This window comes from Rattus norvegicus, chromosome 19 (genome assembly GCF_021556685.1).
Source record: "Rattus norvegicus strain SHRSP/BbbUtx chromosome 19, alternate assembly SHRSP_T2T, whole genome shotgun sequence".
Taxonomy (NCBI): Eukaryota; Metazoa; Chordata; class Mammalia; order Rodentia; family Muridae; genus Rattus; species Rattus norvegicus.
Genome location: NC_141552.1, coordinates 13,951,985 through 13,965,993, shown reverse-complemented (window position 1 = coordinate 13,965,993; position 14,009 = coordinate 13,951,985). Strand labels below are relative to the sequence as shown.

General features: G+C 42.4%; 3 protein-coding genes across 3 annotated transcripts in view; 1 reads left to right on the top strand and 2 right to left on the bottom strand.

Moving 5' to 3' along the window:
* Nucleotides 1-5,284, bottom strand: part of LOC134483340 (disks large homolog 5-like) — an 82,647-nt gene extending 77,363 nt beyond the window's left edge. Inside the window, exon 1 of the mRNA XM_087595450.1 lies at nt 5,167-5,284. The gene's annotated coding sequence lies outside the window, so the exon portion shown is untranslated. The remainder of the gene's footprint in view (nt 1-5,166) is intronic.
* On the top strand, nt 1,455-6,137 carry LOC134478916 (disks large homolog 5-like). The gene is made up of 6 exons (XM_087595460.1): nt 1,455-1,611; nt 2,631-2,790; nt 3,962-4,105; nt 4,739-4,905; nt 5,627-5,732; nt 5,856-6,137. Exons 1-5 carry the CDS (start codon nt 1,485-1,487, stop codon nt 5,689-5,691), a joined length of 663 nt encoding a protein of 220 aa, XP_087451586.1. The 5' UTR covers nt 1,455-1,484; the 3' UTR covers nt 5,692-5,732; nt 5,856-6,137.
* Nucleotides 6,138-11,430: 5,293 nt separating this feature from the next.
* LOC147998803 (IQ domain-containing protein M-like) overlaps nt 11,431-14,009 on the bottom strand; it is a 208,622-nt gene continuing 206,043 nt past the window's right edge. The window contains exon 13 of the transcript XR_015643767.1: nt 11,431-11,589. The gene's annotated coding sequence lies outside the window, so the exon portion shown is untranslated. The remainder of the gene's footprint in view (nt 11,590-14,009) is intronic.

Genomic DNA, 14,009 nt, shown 5'->3' with positions numbered 1-14,009 from the left:
TGGCCAGGTTCACTTTGAGCTCAGATGAACCTCCTTCCACTTTCCAATAAATAGGCTTACAAGAGTAGCCTCCAAGGACTGTGAGGACAGCATTAGCCTGTGACAGTTGAGGTGTGTAACCCACAACTATAGTTTTAGCCACCTTTTTCCATGTCTACCAGCTATTTCAGATTGTTGCTGTTCTATGCCTGACAATCAAGGACACAGAAAAATACCCTGATAGAGAGCAAGGACATGGTGATCACATCCTTTCCTGTTCGGTATGTTCTGGATGAGGCTTGTTAAAATTCCAATATTGCAAAAAGCTTTATATAGGGCCCATCACATTAAGGGTCACTGTGCACTGTTCTATCTAAAATGGCCTAATCAGAACTGACTACCATATAACACTTCCTGCAGTCCTCATATGAGAAGCTTGAGCTTTTTGCTTTGACTTTTTCTTTTCTCTTTCTTTCTTATTTTTTGCTATAGAAGTTGAGAGAAAGATAGTTAGGGCCATGAATTTGCCCCGAAAATTTGAACTATGGATGTGATCAATCAGTGTTAATGTATGAATTCTATACAGTATTCATTTTTTAATATGATAGATGCTTTTGTGTTTGGTAGGGTGGCCATTTCCCAGTGTACAGGTGCTGGGACCTTGCTCTATCCACTTAATGATGTTTATACCTTCATTTTAGACGTTTATGTGCACCCCCTATATCTCTTGACTATTTTATTTTTTCTGACAGAAGCTCATGGTATATCTTACTCAGGCTTGTGAGCAGTGCTCCTTTAGCGACATTGGTGCAGAGAGGAGAACCCCACAAGCAGCATGAGGTTCCCTTCACTGATGGCTCCAATATTGCACTTTCCTCTGCCAACTGGTCTCCACACTGTTCCTAGCACCTTAAAGACTTCAACTCTTTCTCCTAAGGAATTTTCTGGCAATTGTCGATTGCTAAGCACATGACTTCATGAGTGTTCCCCTAACACACACCCATGTTGTAACCTACCATGCAGACTATTTCTTGATGTGATATAAAGCACCTGTACAGAATGAGACAGGAGAACTTTTGACTGCATATTCAAGCTGGTGTGAAATCTCAGGAAGTTTTAATGGCTAACATTGGTGAATGAGGACAATGTGAGTTAGTGAGACATTTTTTGGGCAAGATTTGAAAGGAAACATTCATTTAGATGCATAGGAATTACTAAGGTTTTTTTCTAATCAAGCCTTGAAGAAAAATTGTCTTTGAAAGCAGGAGATGCTCAGTGGCTCTGCCCCAGGAAAGTCTCCTGGAAAGGGCACCTCTGCTTATGCTCAGTACAGGGAGAACATTAGCAGGAGGCAAAGTCTGCTCCCCGTGACATCAGCTGTCCCTTCTTGGACATTCTATTGTCTCCTAGAGAGTTCTGGCATCCTCTGTGATGTCACCAGTGTTGTAGTGACAACCAGTGCCCTAGTTTCTCTCAGTCTGAGTCTGGCAGTTACAAGCTAAGACATGTTTTCCTGTCTTCGCAAGCGTTTTGGGAGGGGGAACGTCGATTGTGGAGAGACTAGAGTGAAGGAGTCTGGCCTTTCGTCTCTAAGTAATGATGGACAAAGACAGCACTTCTGGGGAATGTGGAGTAAGTACTGGGCAGTATATTTTGAGCTTCCTGTCAGGGGTGCTGGAGGCTTAAGCTGACCTTTCTAGCCACAACAACTGGAGCATCTGAAAAGGAATTGAATTTCCATGAATATCACAATTCCTTAAAGTCAAGGATTTCAGAACTTTAGATTCACCATCCCCACTGGGAGGCTATAGTAAGGCCAATGCTATTATACTGGGAACTTCTGGTCTTTACTTTTCAGTTCATTTGTTCTGTTACATTGATATAATAACACCATCAGGAGTCATGGAGGGTCCACCTTTTCTGAGTTTAGACAGGGCATCAATGTACTTCACTATCATTGCTTCTTTAAATACAGTGGATATCTGACAGTAGTAACAGGGGGAGAATTGTGCTCCAGGCAATAACCTTATGTTCTTAGACCTTCTCTGATTTCTTCTAACTGGAAGGGTCATCGTTAGCTTTATATATTAGAGGTTGTGTGTTACAAACATGTTTCTACAATACAAAAGCTATTTGGAACGTGTAGACCAAGATGCAGCCTGTAACCTATTGGCACTTCTGGGGTTTTGGTGTTTCAAATAGGGGAACAGATAAGTCTGTTGACCATGTCCTCCTTGGAAATGCATTTTAAATCTAAAGTTGTTGGCCTAGAGTATCAGGGTAGGACATCTGAGTGTCTCCAATCATTCAAATGTTGTAGATGGTGAATTTATCATCTGAGTTCTGAAACCACAGGGGTGAGGAAACCAAGCTGTACCCTGTTCAGCTGATAATAATCCTGGAGAAGCCATCTCCGTCGTCCATGTAAGCACGTGATATCCGGCATAGGGAACACCTGGCTGCTTACATCTCTTGGTCTCTATAGAGTAGTGGGAGAACTGAGATCCACTGAGGAGGATCTTAAGCATAGACCAATCGCCTAGCAGTGACACTGGGTTCCAGGCTTGTTCTCCTGTTTAGGCCTAACTGTGGTCTATGTACACTCTATGCATTCTCCCCATGCAGGTTCACTTGTGTTCTTCTACCTACAGACGCTGGGAGAGAAACATCTTCCCCTGAAACTGCCCTAAGCGAGAAGCAGGCCAAGAAGGAAAAGGAGAGGCTGATTAAAGAGCTGCAGCTCATTACCAAGGAGAGAAATGACCTGAGATATCGCCTGAGGTTTCTGACAGAGAGATCCAAGAACAACAGGTATGGATCCCTCCAAGTGCTTTGTTACATTCCTGGGTCTGCAAGGTCACCTTCATATTATCCTATTAAGGTTTTGGGTTCTAGAAAGCTGTGCCCCCTAACCACCCTGTGCTAAACCTCACCTCCCATATAGAGGAGATTCAGAATCTGACCCTGAGGAGCGAGATGGAAAATGGACTCATCTGCTTCCATTTATTGAAAAGCAGAACTTGTGGACTGAATGAAGAATTCAGGAATAAAGTCAGGGAGAGTGAGTGCCCAGTGTGCATTTGCAAAGCCCTTGACAGCTGGTGTCTTTGCAAGATTGTAATTGCAGTGAGTTTATGGTCAGTCTCTGTACTGCTAGGCAGGGCACTGAGTGCTGGAAGATCCAGGCAGCAGCCTGAGGGTCCTGGTCCCAAACTGTTCATCTCAATGCTTGAGTAGAAGGTCTCAGGCTCAGGCCTGTTTGTTATTGTCTGTGTGTCTTGCCCTCTGAGACAGCAATGGTGCATGCATTTCTCCTGGTTCTCACAGTGCTCTCTGTTTCCATATTTCTCTTTCTCTTTCTCTTACTCTGTTTACATTGCTCTTTTTTGTGGATATGTCTCAGTCTGTGAGTCTGTGTGTGCATACATCCAAATGCATATGGACAACTTTTGTATGTTTATATTTCCCTCCACACTTGGAATCTAGGGGTCTACGTCTTGGCCTGAGTATTTACCTGTAACACTTTCATGGTCATGTGAATGCTTTGTTCTGGGAGCCCCACTGTCAACAACACAGTTCTTTGCCTATGTGGACACGTTTGTCTGTTTATTTTTATTCTTTGTGCAGATTATAATTTTGTGTTGATATACGGTCTGTTATCAAAACAGGAGAAAAGAAATCACAGGTTTCTGGCTGTGTTGGGGTGGGGGAGCATGGAGAGGTGTGGCCTAGGCTCTTGATAGCTTAACTGGCTTGACTGCAGATTTCCTCTTGATTGAACAAAGGGAGCCAGGGAACCCTCCCTCTGGATGCCAAGCTTCTGGTGTCCTGGACGCAGAAAAACACGTTTCTGAAGCTGAAGAAGATCCCAATATGTAGAATTCAGAAGGTGTCCTTCCAGGACTGGTGTAGTACAGGACCCACCCCAAGTTCATATATTCCTAAATGCTGATGTTCATAGTATTCTATCATTTGGGGCCAGGCCACACTTCAGGCCAAATCCGTATTACGAAGACCTGGAGAGAATGGAGGAGGTGGTCATGTCAATTCTGCACAACTTAGAGATGGAGAACACTGAGATCCATGAGAACAGCCATAAGCTGAAGAAGGAGATTACCTTCTCTAGGTAAGTCCTGGTCAGAAAGGCTATCACCTGTGGAATGGCCATTTCTGATTTCTTTGTTATGGATTGGAAGGTCTTCAGCTATGATTCTATCTCTTGTGCTGTTTACACATCAGTGTGCCAGGGTCATTAGGACTCAGTTTTCAGTTCCATAAAAGACTGTTACTCATCCCAGGATTGTCTAGGCATCTTCAGAAGGCTCCAGATAGAACAGTAGTGATTGAAGTCAGCAGAAGGTTATTAGGCTGACCTGGACCTATGGTGTCATACCAGGTTTTACAAAACTTAGTGCGTGGACCACATGGTTAGCATGACCTTCTCTTGGTTCTACTGACCTGCTTTGAGGGTGTTTGCCAACTACTAATTGATGTTGCCCCCATGTATTGGTCTTTCATGGATAGTTGTAGATCCATGTTCTTTTTGAGAGATGCGGACACTAACTGGTGCTCGGCCCAAACAAACAATTTATTCTTCCTGGAATTAACTCTTTGTGGTTTGTGCAGCAGCCTTATATGTATCGAGATGTATTTTATTAACTCTTCAGGGGTACCTGGAACCTGGTATGGTTAGTGAGACTTGGGAGTAGGAATGGGAGAAAGGGACAGCATGATCTTACTATGCAGACTGTATTTCCAGAAACCTGCTCAGCCAGCTCCTGATGGAGAATACATGTAGGAAGAAGTTGGTCCCACAGATGCAGGGGAGCAAGGAGGGACATCTTGATTGTGCACTGAACCAGAAATATTTGGTTGACTTCAACAAGAAAGATAAAGACCAGCAACGTCCAGATCCAGCATCATCAGGTAGGGACGAGCAGCTGAGTTAGCTTAACAATATCTGATAAAATTTGCCAATTTGATACAACTTTGCTTTCTCCTACCACCTTTCTAATTTACACTCCCAACCAGCCAACCCCCTCATGCAATGGAATTGTTCATTGCTCTGCCTATGCACAAGTATTCTGGGAAGTTAACCACTTTTCAGAAGCTGAATTATTTTGCAAGTATATTTTGCTGCTCTTTTTGAATCTGCAGTATAGAAATGGTGACAGATGAATAACATACCTCATTATTGCATATCCATGTGATAGATTGGATCCTATGCAGAGTTTTGAACAACTTCGTGGTCCTTTGACAAATGACACTCTGTGGTCATGTGACTTCTTGTGTAGGAAGCACCTTTCTGGGATAAGAACCAAGTGCAAATGTCAAATTAGTACTTGTCATTGGCTTTAACCTTGGTGACATATGGACATTTCCTTTCTTCCTGCAACCCAATGAGGTCCCTTCCATTGCCCTGTTCTTGGTTTGCACTGGTATAAGTCTGGGTCCCAGATTGGCAGCCCACATTACTGTGAGGGTTGCTGGAGATTTTGCCCTGCCCACAGAGTTAGCAACAATGATATCAGGTAAAAGGTCCATGTTGACTGTCCAATAGAACTGAGGTGGTAGAAGGCAGGATTCTGACAGCTGGCTTGCGTTTCACCACCAAGTCAGTGTCTGAAAAACTGCCTTCCTCTCCCAGGTCTCAGAAAGTGCAAGAGAGCTGGAATTGGACACACACCAGTAAGAGAGCTTCCTGAGGAATAAGTTGCTTTCTCAGGAGTCCCTGATGACAAACATCCTGAACGGTAACAACATTTTTTGGATGAGTATTCTTCCTCAGAGTTAATTTGTCATTTCTTAGAGACCCTAAATTTATATAACACTAAGCCAGCCTGACTGATTGAGGTCTTACTCACTTTCTTCTTCAGAAAACACCACTTGAGAGACAACTTGGGGGACCGCCTTTCATTATGTGTGCTAGAGGAGAAACAGCAATACATCTGTGCTTCTAAATGTTTGTTAAGAATATGCTGTTTAGAAATATTTTTGTTATGATTTTAATTGAAGTTTTCTTTTTGTTGTTTCATATTTATATGTTCTTGTTACTGTTTTTCACTTTCCAATATGTTTAAATATTTTTATTCATTCATTTTAATCCTGTTTTGTTGTAAAAATGTATTCATTATGAATAAATATTGATTTTTATCTCTTGACTCTTAAGACCATCATTCTTATTCATGGGTTCTGTCCCCTCCTGAGGGCTTAGAACTGACAGCTAGAGATGGATCTCTGCCTGTTCCATGGAGCCTGGGCTAATTAGCGAATTCAAAGTCACCAAGGGGTACCCAGTGTCACAGTGTCTTTTTTGAGGAGAATGTGGCTTTTTCTCGGCACACACTTTATGATGTAATCACTGACATGCTTTACCCAATTGTTAGGGTCCATGTGGTTCTTCTGAGAGAGCAGCAGATGCTCTACCCTGTGAGTTGTCACCACAGCTCCTGCAGGTGGCTTTTGTTATTCCACATGAGGTGCTGTATTAGGTGGACAGGATCACCTCCATTAAATAGAGAGATCTCAGGAGATGTGTATTCACAGGGAACTTACTGAGCTGTGCATGCTCAACGTGTTAGGTTGTCAGGCATCCCTACAGGGCTCTGGTGTCCCCACTGCTCATTGTGGGTCAGGATCATCCTCCAGCATCACTTAGTGTCCATATTAGAGCAGATCTTTCACCTGTTGTCAATGATGACCATATCTGTTATGCACATCTGATAAAATACAGAATAGAAACTAGCTTCCTGTAAGCCAGCTTGGCATAATGAGTTCTTTTGGTAGCAAGAAAAGTATCTTAATCTAAGCAGTTTAGGGAGGAACCTCAAGAGCATCCATAGTGAATGTAGCCTACAGCTGTGAACACAGGTTTCTTTTGGAGAGCAGGCCTGTGCAAGCCCAGAACCTAGGTGGGACAGTTCAAGCTACCCTTTTTCCATGGCCAATCTGGGATCGTATTGAGAATGTATTTTTTCCAGGTGACTCATTTCCAATTTATGGAATGGAACTAACGTACTGAGAGTGGAGGTGACTCACAGAGTTAAAGTACAGAAGGAATAATCCAGATGTCCACAAAAGCTTGCTGTCACCCCAGGGCTTTTAAAAGCTCAGCAGGTAGAGAAGCAATGTAGTATTTGGTTATTCTCATGCTTAGGTCTAGTCATTCATTATAAGCTGAACATGACACAAAAAGAGTCATCTGTGTCACAATAGAAACTAGTTGTAACTAGATTCACCCCACACTATCACATCACTACCGTATTTGAGGTTCTCAGTTACTATCTAAGAACCTGGAAGAGGCCTGGGTCTTGCTACACAAACTCATAATTTATGTGTTCATGACACTGTGTGCTTTGTTCTGTTAATGGTACCATTGGCATACAATACCTTGGATACTTTGTACTGACATCTGTCACATGAGACAATAGTTCATGTCATCCTAACCTGAATAAACTGTCCTTAGAGTACAGTGTGGTATGAGGGGCCTTCTTTTCCTGTGAGATGGGAAAACATTTCCAGTCTTCAGTCAAGTCTGTCAGCCATTGTCCAGTGCCTGTCTTGAGATGTCCACATTTTCAGCTGAGAGTCTTCATCCAGGCTGCTCTGTAATCTTTTAGAAGATTAATTGTGTTCCAGCCCTAGGATTTAATTCAGTGTCCCTGTACTTACCAGACATGCTCAAAGCCATAGGTTCTACCCTAACCGTGTGTTTTTTAGAGAAAAAAAATAAAGAACCACATTGCACTTGAAGTTTCTCCTCCAATATAAGGAGAGCCTGCATAGGGCCTTTAAGTAACTCTAAGCCCCAGTTCCCCACAACTCCCTCTATTGATTCCATTATTGATGTGTTTCATAGCAGCTCACTTTATTTTTGGTGTGGAAAGAATGTGCACCATGTCAGTAAAGGCTCTGTGTGTGTGTGTGTGTGTGTGTGTGTGTGTGTGTGTGTGTGTGTGTGTGTGTAGTCCCTAGTGAAAACTGTCCAGGTGCAGGCAGACTCATGTTACTACTGTCCCATGGCACCTTGCAGGCATTGAAATGGTGGGCTACTTTAATACAGCCTAAACCGGGCTGTGCATGGTTTGCAGTGAGATTGTGATGTTATCCCCACTAGAGAGAGCAACATAAGCTTCATTTATTACACGCTACTTTTACCAAGGTGAGGCAAAGCCTCATCTTATAGAGTGTCTGGTAGGATTTGACAGCAGGAAATTAATTCAAGGCTCAAATCAAATCAATCGATTACAAACAAAGAGAAAAATACAAAGAGTCAAGGGAACCACAAGATGTGTGTTGGTTTTTTTGTTTGTTTGTTTGCTTGCTTTTTTTGTTTCTTTTTTTCTTTTTTTTTTTTTTTTGTTGAGAAGATCCACCAGAGAGACAACCCCTTCCTCGAACAAACTGCATACAAAGAGACAATACCTAAATTGACAAAATTAGAAATGAAAAGGGGATATAACAATAGACAATGAACAAATTCAACAATCCTCCCTGGTTTGAGTGCCCTGGGGAAGTTGGGAAGCCACTTTTCCCTGACCTGTGTGACTTTCCCTGCATAGTGAGCTCTCCTGCAGGAGATGCTTTCACATGCTTCTTTAAAAGCACCTGTTCCTCAGATCTAGATCAGCTGTGAAAACAGGCCTCTTCAAGATAGTGTGAGAGCTACCCCTCCCAGCTCAGAGCTGCAACTCCATAGGATCCTCCACTCCCAGTGCTGTGTGGGTCCCATGGATAAGTCAGAGCAAAGTGCCCCTTCTGAGAAGTGACTTAGAACAGAAGGTTCAGAAGTGACAATCAACCCCCAAGTGCTTCTTCCAGGAGAAAGCAACCAGCTCTCCCTTTGAAACAGTGTAGGCTCCCACATGACCCAGTTCTGTGATTGGAGAAGATTTTCTGGAGCTTAGTTGCCCAGTCACAGTGGGGCTACATTCTTGATCCATGCTCATTCCTACAACAAACGGTCCTCCCCCTCCCTCCCAGGCCTTCAGTTGAACCGAGGTCCTTCCAGGACCAACAGACCTGAGAGAACAGAGTGCATCCCAGGGGAGAGAAGAGGCCTGAATGATTTTAAATGGGATAAAAACCCCATATCCACCATCTAACAACGTTAGGGTTGGTGCATATGTGGACTTCAGAACCTTAAGGTCAGATTTTCTGATAACAGCTGCTGGTGAAGCTGAAGTCTACTGTGGGTGGGATTGTCCCAGGCAGGGAGGGGATCTGACTCTGCAGGCCTGGCCAGCTTCTTCATTCTCCTGAAACTAAGTGTTGGTCAGCTGTAAATCTGAAGTGAGAGCTGGTTTTTGTCCACTCAAATGGATGACATTTCAATTCTCACGCATTATGTGAGACACACATTTACCCACGGGGGATTTGAACTCACTTCTATAGAAGTGACTTGGAGCCAACAGAGGGAAAGCATTCTTGCCTTTAGCATTCTGTCTGTATCAGAGACTACAGGGACTGGCTTCCTGGACAGACATGGCCAAGCAGACACACATTTTAATGAGGGAAAACTGATGTAAGAAATGTCCTGGGGACAGTGATTTCAGATTGTGCCTTCAGCCAGGAATCTCTGTTGCCATTAAGGCAAGCAGCCTTGGGCCTGCTAACTTGTCACTATGTCAGGGTGTCTCTGCTCTCACACCTGCATCAGGTCCTCCTCAGATGAAGGCTTCTCAAAAAAAAAGTATATAAAGCAATGTTTCTCAACCTGTGGGGAGCAACCACTCACAAAGATTGTATATAAGATACCTTGCACATTATAGCTTATAAGAGTAGCAATATTAGTTATGAAGTAGCAATGGAATAATTTTATGGTGGGGGTCACCACAGCATGAAGAGCTGTATTAAAGGGTTGCATCATTAGGAGTGTTTTGAACCACTGTCATAGAAGCTGACACATGGGAACAGACTCCTCAGATGAGTAGAGACCCACAGTAAGGGATACTGTGTCCCACCCTAGGACCCAGAGGCAGAATCTATCCCAGGAGTCTGTGGGTCACCTTGTCTTAAATTCTCCCAGGGTCAAGAATAGCATTGATCATCTCAGGAGAGTCAGCTTGCACAGCCACATCAGGCCCATGGCTTCCCTTTACAGAGAAGGATGTGGGTCTAAGTGACAGACAGTGAGACTGAGGGGACCCTGATACTCATTTGCTTTGAGCTGTGGTTTCTTCACCTGTAAAATGGACGTGTTTCTGCTGAATTGGGTTGTTGTGGAGATTAACAGAACATACAACCTGCTCAGTGTCTGCCTGGCATGGACACCTGCTGGTTAAATGGAAGCTGTCGATGGTGACGAAGGTAAAAGTAGAATCTCTAGCCCCATAGTGTTAGATGCCGGGTGCCAGACAGGGGTTGTAAGCATTTTGTGAATCTAAGACCACCTCAAATTAAAACCAAAGGCTCTTGTTTTAAATTTAAAAAAATAATCAAGTATAAAATACCAATATGAAATAATCATAATCAGAAATGAGCTAATTCCTGAAAGTCATTTAGCTTACATTTTCTGCTTCTATTTTCAAGGCATCTAGAGTAGCACTATACGAGATCCTAAAGCCTTCTATTATGGTGCTACCCATTCATTCCTCTCTCCTTGAGGACTTCTCAGGTGACTTAAGAAAACCAGATTTCCATTCAGATTGTCCCCAGCTGGTGTGATCTCTCTGTCCATGGCCTTGCCAAAAGCTGCAGAGCCAAAGTGTTGTTTTACAACACAAAATTCCAGACGTTAATTTTACCAATAAAGTCTCCAGGGTCAGATGCTGAAGTCAAGTAAAGCTCCCAACTGTCCTTCCTAATTCACTGACCTCTCAGAAGAAGAGCATTGTGGTTCCCTCTGCACACTATCTTAAAAATCCTTCAACTCAAAGACTTCCCATTGCCCTAGTTATCTTCATTTACTTTCAAGTCTTCCTTGATCTGCTCTGGACATGAATGCACTTTTTAGCTCTGCTATAAAGATGTCTGGTAGGTGAGCCATACTGTAATAAAGACGATGTTTTCAGTAAACAGCTCTTGATTTAAATGTCTGTGCCATGGCCATGCTATACCATAGGATAGTTTTTCATTAAATAATACATCCTTGGAGATCACAGTGTGATCAAATATCTTGCAACATAACTTAGTAATTTTCTCTCTATTATATAAATCAAGTTATTTGACAAGGATTATGGTTGTTTGCTGTCATGTCTGAGTGCATCGTCATGGGAATCCCCAGGAACATCAAAACTGGGCTTTTGAAACTGTTGCATATGGCTAACTGGGAGCCAAAACCAGCCAGGAGACTACTGATACTCAACACACATGAATTCACCTCGCCATTTTCATGTAGTTTTTGGTAAGAGGTCACCATTCCTGACCATGTCTCATTATCCAATATGCTGCTGAATGGGAGAGTTTGGGTGCAGTGAGGGGGTCACTCAACAAAACACAAAATCAAAGATCTCAGATAAACATATATGGTTTATTGAATTCAAAACATCCAGGAATTTCAGAACATAATTAAAAGACCAAAACTAAGGATAATAGATATAGAAGATAATGAAGATTTCTAGTTCCTAAGTCCAGTAAACTTCTTCAACAAAGTCATAGCAGAAGACTTCCCTAGGGTAAAGAAAGAAAAGACCATAAACATACAAGAATACAGAACACCAAATTAACTGGAACAGAAAAAAAAATCCCTCCATTTGCATAATAATTAAAACCAAATGCACAGATCAAAGAAAGTACAGTAAATGGGATAAAGGGAACTGATCTCATCCCACAGCTTCCTGCACCCAAATCCTGTGGGGAAGAGAGCCGAACACCCGAAATTGAGGACCCTCCTGAGACTGCAGTACAGACTGCCACTTCTGCCCACCTTTGCCAGCATCCATGGTCCAAGGGGAAACTGCATGTGTGCCTCTGGACACGGGACTATAGGAACAGTCACCTGAAGGTACCTGCGGTTCTGGTGTGGGCCCTTAACTGAACTGAACCGGTCAAACAGCTCCCTGCCCCCAAATACCTTGGGGGAGAGAGCTGGAACCTCAGAATTGCAGACACTCCTGAGAAATCAGAGGAGACTACCCTCTGTCCACATTCCCAACCCAAGAGGGAATCCCCTAGTGCCAGCTGGCCCCCTGAGTGGAGGGACCTAGGAGTACTCAAGGGCAGGAACCTTCTGATTCCTGCCTGCACCAAGAGCTGAGAGACGGTCCCCAGGAGCGCCTACACTCCTGAGAACAGAGCACCTTTTCCCAGAAATGGCTGAAAGAAAACAGGAAAACAGTTCTATAGGAGTGCTGACACAGAGGCCTATAGGAAGGTCAAGCCACTGTCAGAAACAGCAAGACCAGCTAACACCAGAGACAACCAATGGTTAGAGGCAAGCGCAGGAATATAAGCAACAGAAACCAAGACTGCTTGGCATCATCAGAGCCCAGTTCTCCCACCAGAGAAAATACCAGATTTCCAAACACACCAGAAAAGCAATAATTAGATTTAAAATCACATTTTATGACAATGATGGAGGACTTTAAGAAAGACATAAATAACTCCCTTAAATAAATGCAGGACAACACAAGTAAACAGGTAGAAGCCCTTAAAGAGGAAACACAAAAATCCCTGAAAGAATTACAGGAAAACACAACCAAACAGGTGAAGGAATTGAACAAAACCATCCAGGATTCAAAAATGGAAATAGAAACAATAAAGAAAGAACAAAGGGAGACAACCCTGGAGATAGAAAACCTAAGGAAGAGATCAGAAGTCATAGATGCAAGCATCACCAACAGAATATAAGAGATAGAAGAGAATCTCAGGGACAGAAGATAACATAGAAAACATTGACACAACTGTCAAGAAACTGTAAAATGCAAAAAGCTCCTAGCCCAAAACATACAGGAAATCCAGGACAAAATGAGAAGATCAAACCTAAGGATAAAAGGTATAGAAGAGAGTGAAGACTCCCAAATTAAAGTGCCAGTAAATATCTTTAACAAAATCATAGAAGAAAATTTCCCTAACCTAAAGAAAGAGATGCTCATAAACATACAAGAAGCCTACAGAACTCCAAATAGATTGGATCAGAAAAGAAATTCCTCCCGTCACATAATAGTCAAAACACCAAATGCACAAAACAAAGAAAGAATATTAAAGCAGTAAGGGAAAAAGGTTAAGTAACATATAAAGGCAGACCTATCAGAATTACACCAGACTTCTCACCAGAGACTATGAAAGCCAGAAGATCCTGGACAGATGTCATACAGACCCTAAAAGAACACAAATGCCAGCCTAGGCTACTGTATCCAGCAAAACTCTCAATTAACATTGGGAGAAAGCAAGATATTCCATGACAAAACCAAATTTACACAATATCTTTCTACAAATCCAGCAAATTATAGGATACAAATTATAGGATAATAAATGGCAAAGCCCAACACAAGGAGGCAAAGCTACACCCTAGAAAAAGCAAGAAACTAATCGTTTTGCAACAAAACCAAAAGAAGAGAAGCACACAAACATAATCCCACCTCCAAATATGAAAATAACAGGAAGCAACAATCACTATTCCTTAATATCTCTCAACATCAATGGACTTAATTCCCCAATAAAAAGACACAGATAACAGACTGGATACATAAAGAGGACCCAGCATTTTGCTGCATGCAGGAAACACACATCAGAGACAAAGACAGACACTACCTCAGAGTAAATGGCTGGAAAACAACTTTCCAAGCAAATGGCCCAAAGAAACAAGCTGGAGTTGCCATTCTAATATCGAATAAAATTGACTTTCAACCAAAAGTTATTAAAAAAGATAAGGAAGGACACTTCATATTCATCAAAGGAAAAATCCACCAAGATGAACTCTCAATCCTAAATATCTATGCTCCAAATGCAAGGGCACCTACATACATAAAAGAAACCTTACTAAAGCTCAAAACACACATTGCACCTCACACTATAATAGTAGGAGATTTCAACACCCCACTCTCATCAATGGACAGATCATGGAAACAGAAATTAAACAGAGACACAGA

What these genes read in the sequence shown, in the direction of transcription:
- LOC134478916 (XM_087595460.1), top strand. Translation starts at nt 1,485, where the DNA reads ATGTTTTCCTGTCTTCGCAAGCGTTTTGGGAGGGGGAACGTCGATTGT. An exon ending in GCACTTCTGGGGAATGTGGA is followed by an intron (nt 1,612 to 2,630) that starts GTAAGTACTGGG and finishes TTCTACCTACAG; the next exon opens with ACGCTGGGAGAGAAACATCT. An exon ending in TCCAGATCCAGCATCATCAG is followed by an intron (nt 4,906 to 5,626) that starts GTAGGGACGAGC and finishes TTCCTCTCCCAG; the next exon opens with GTCTCAGAAAGTGCAAGAGA.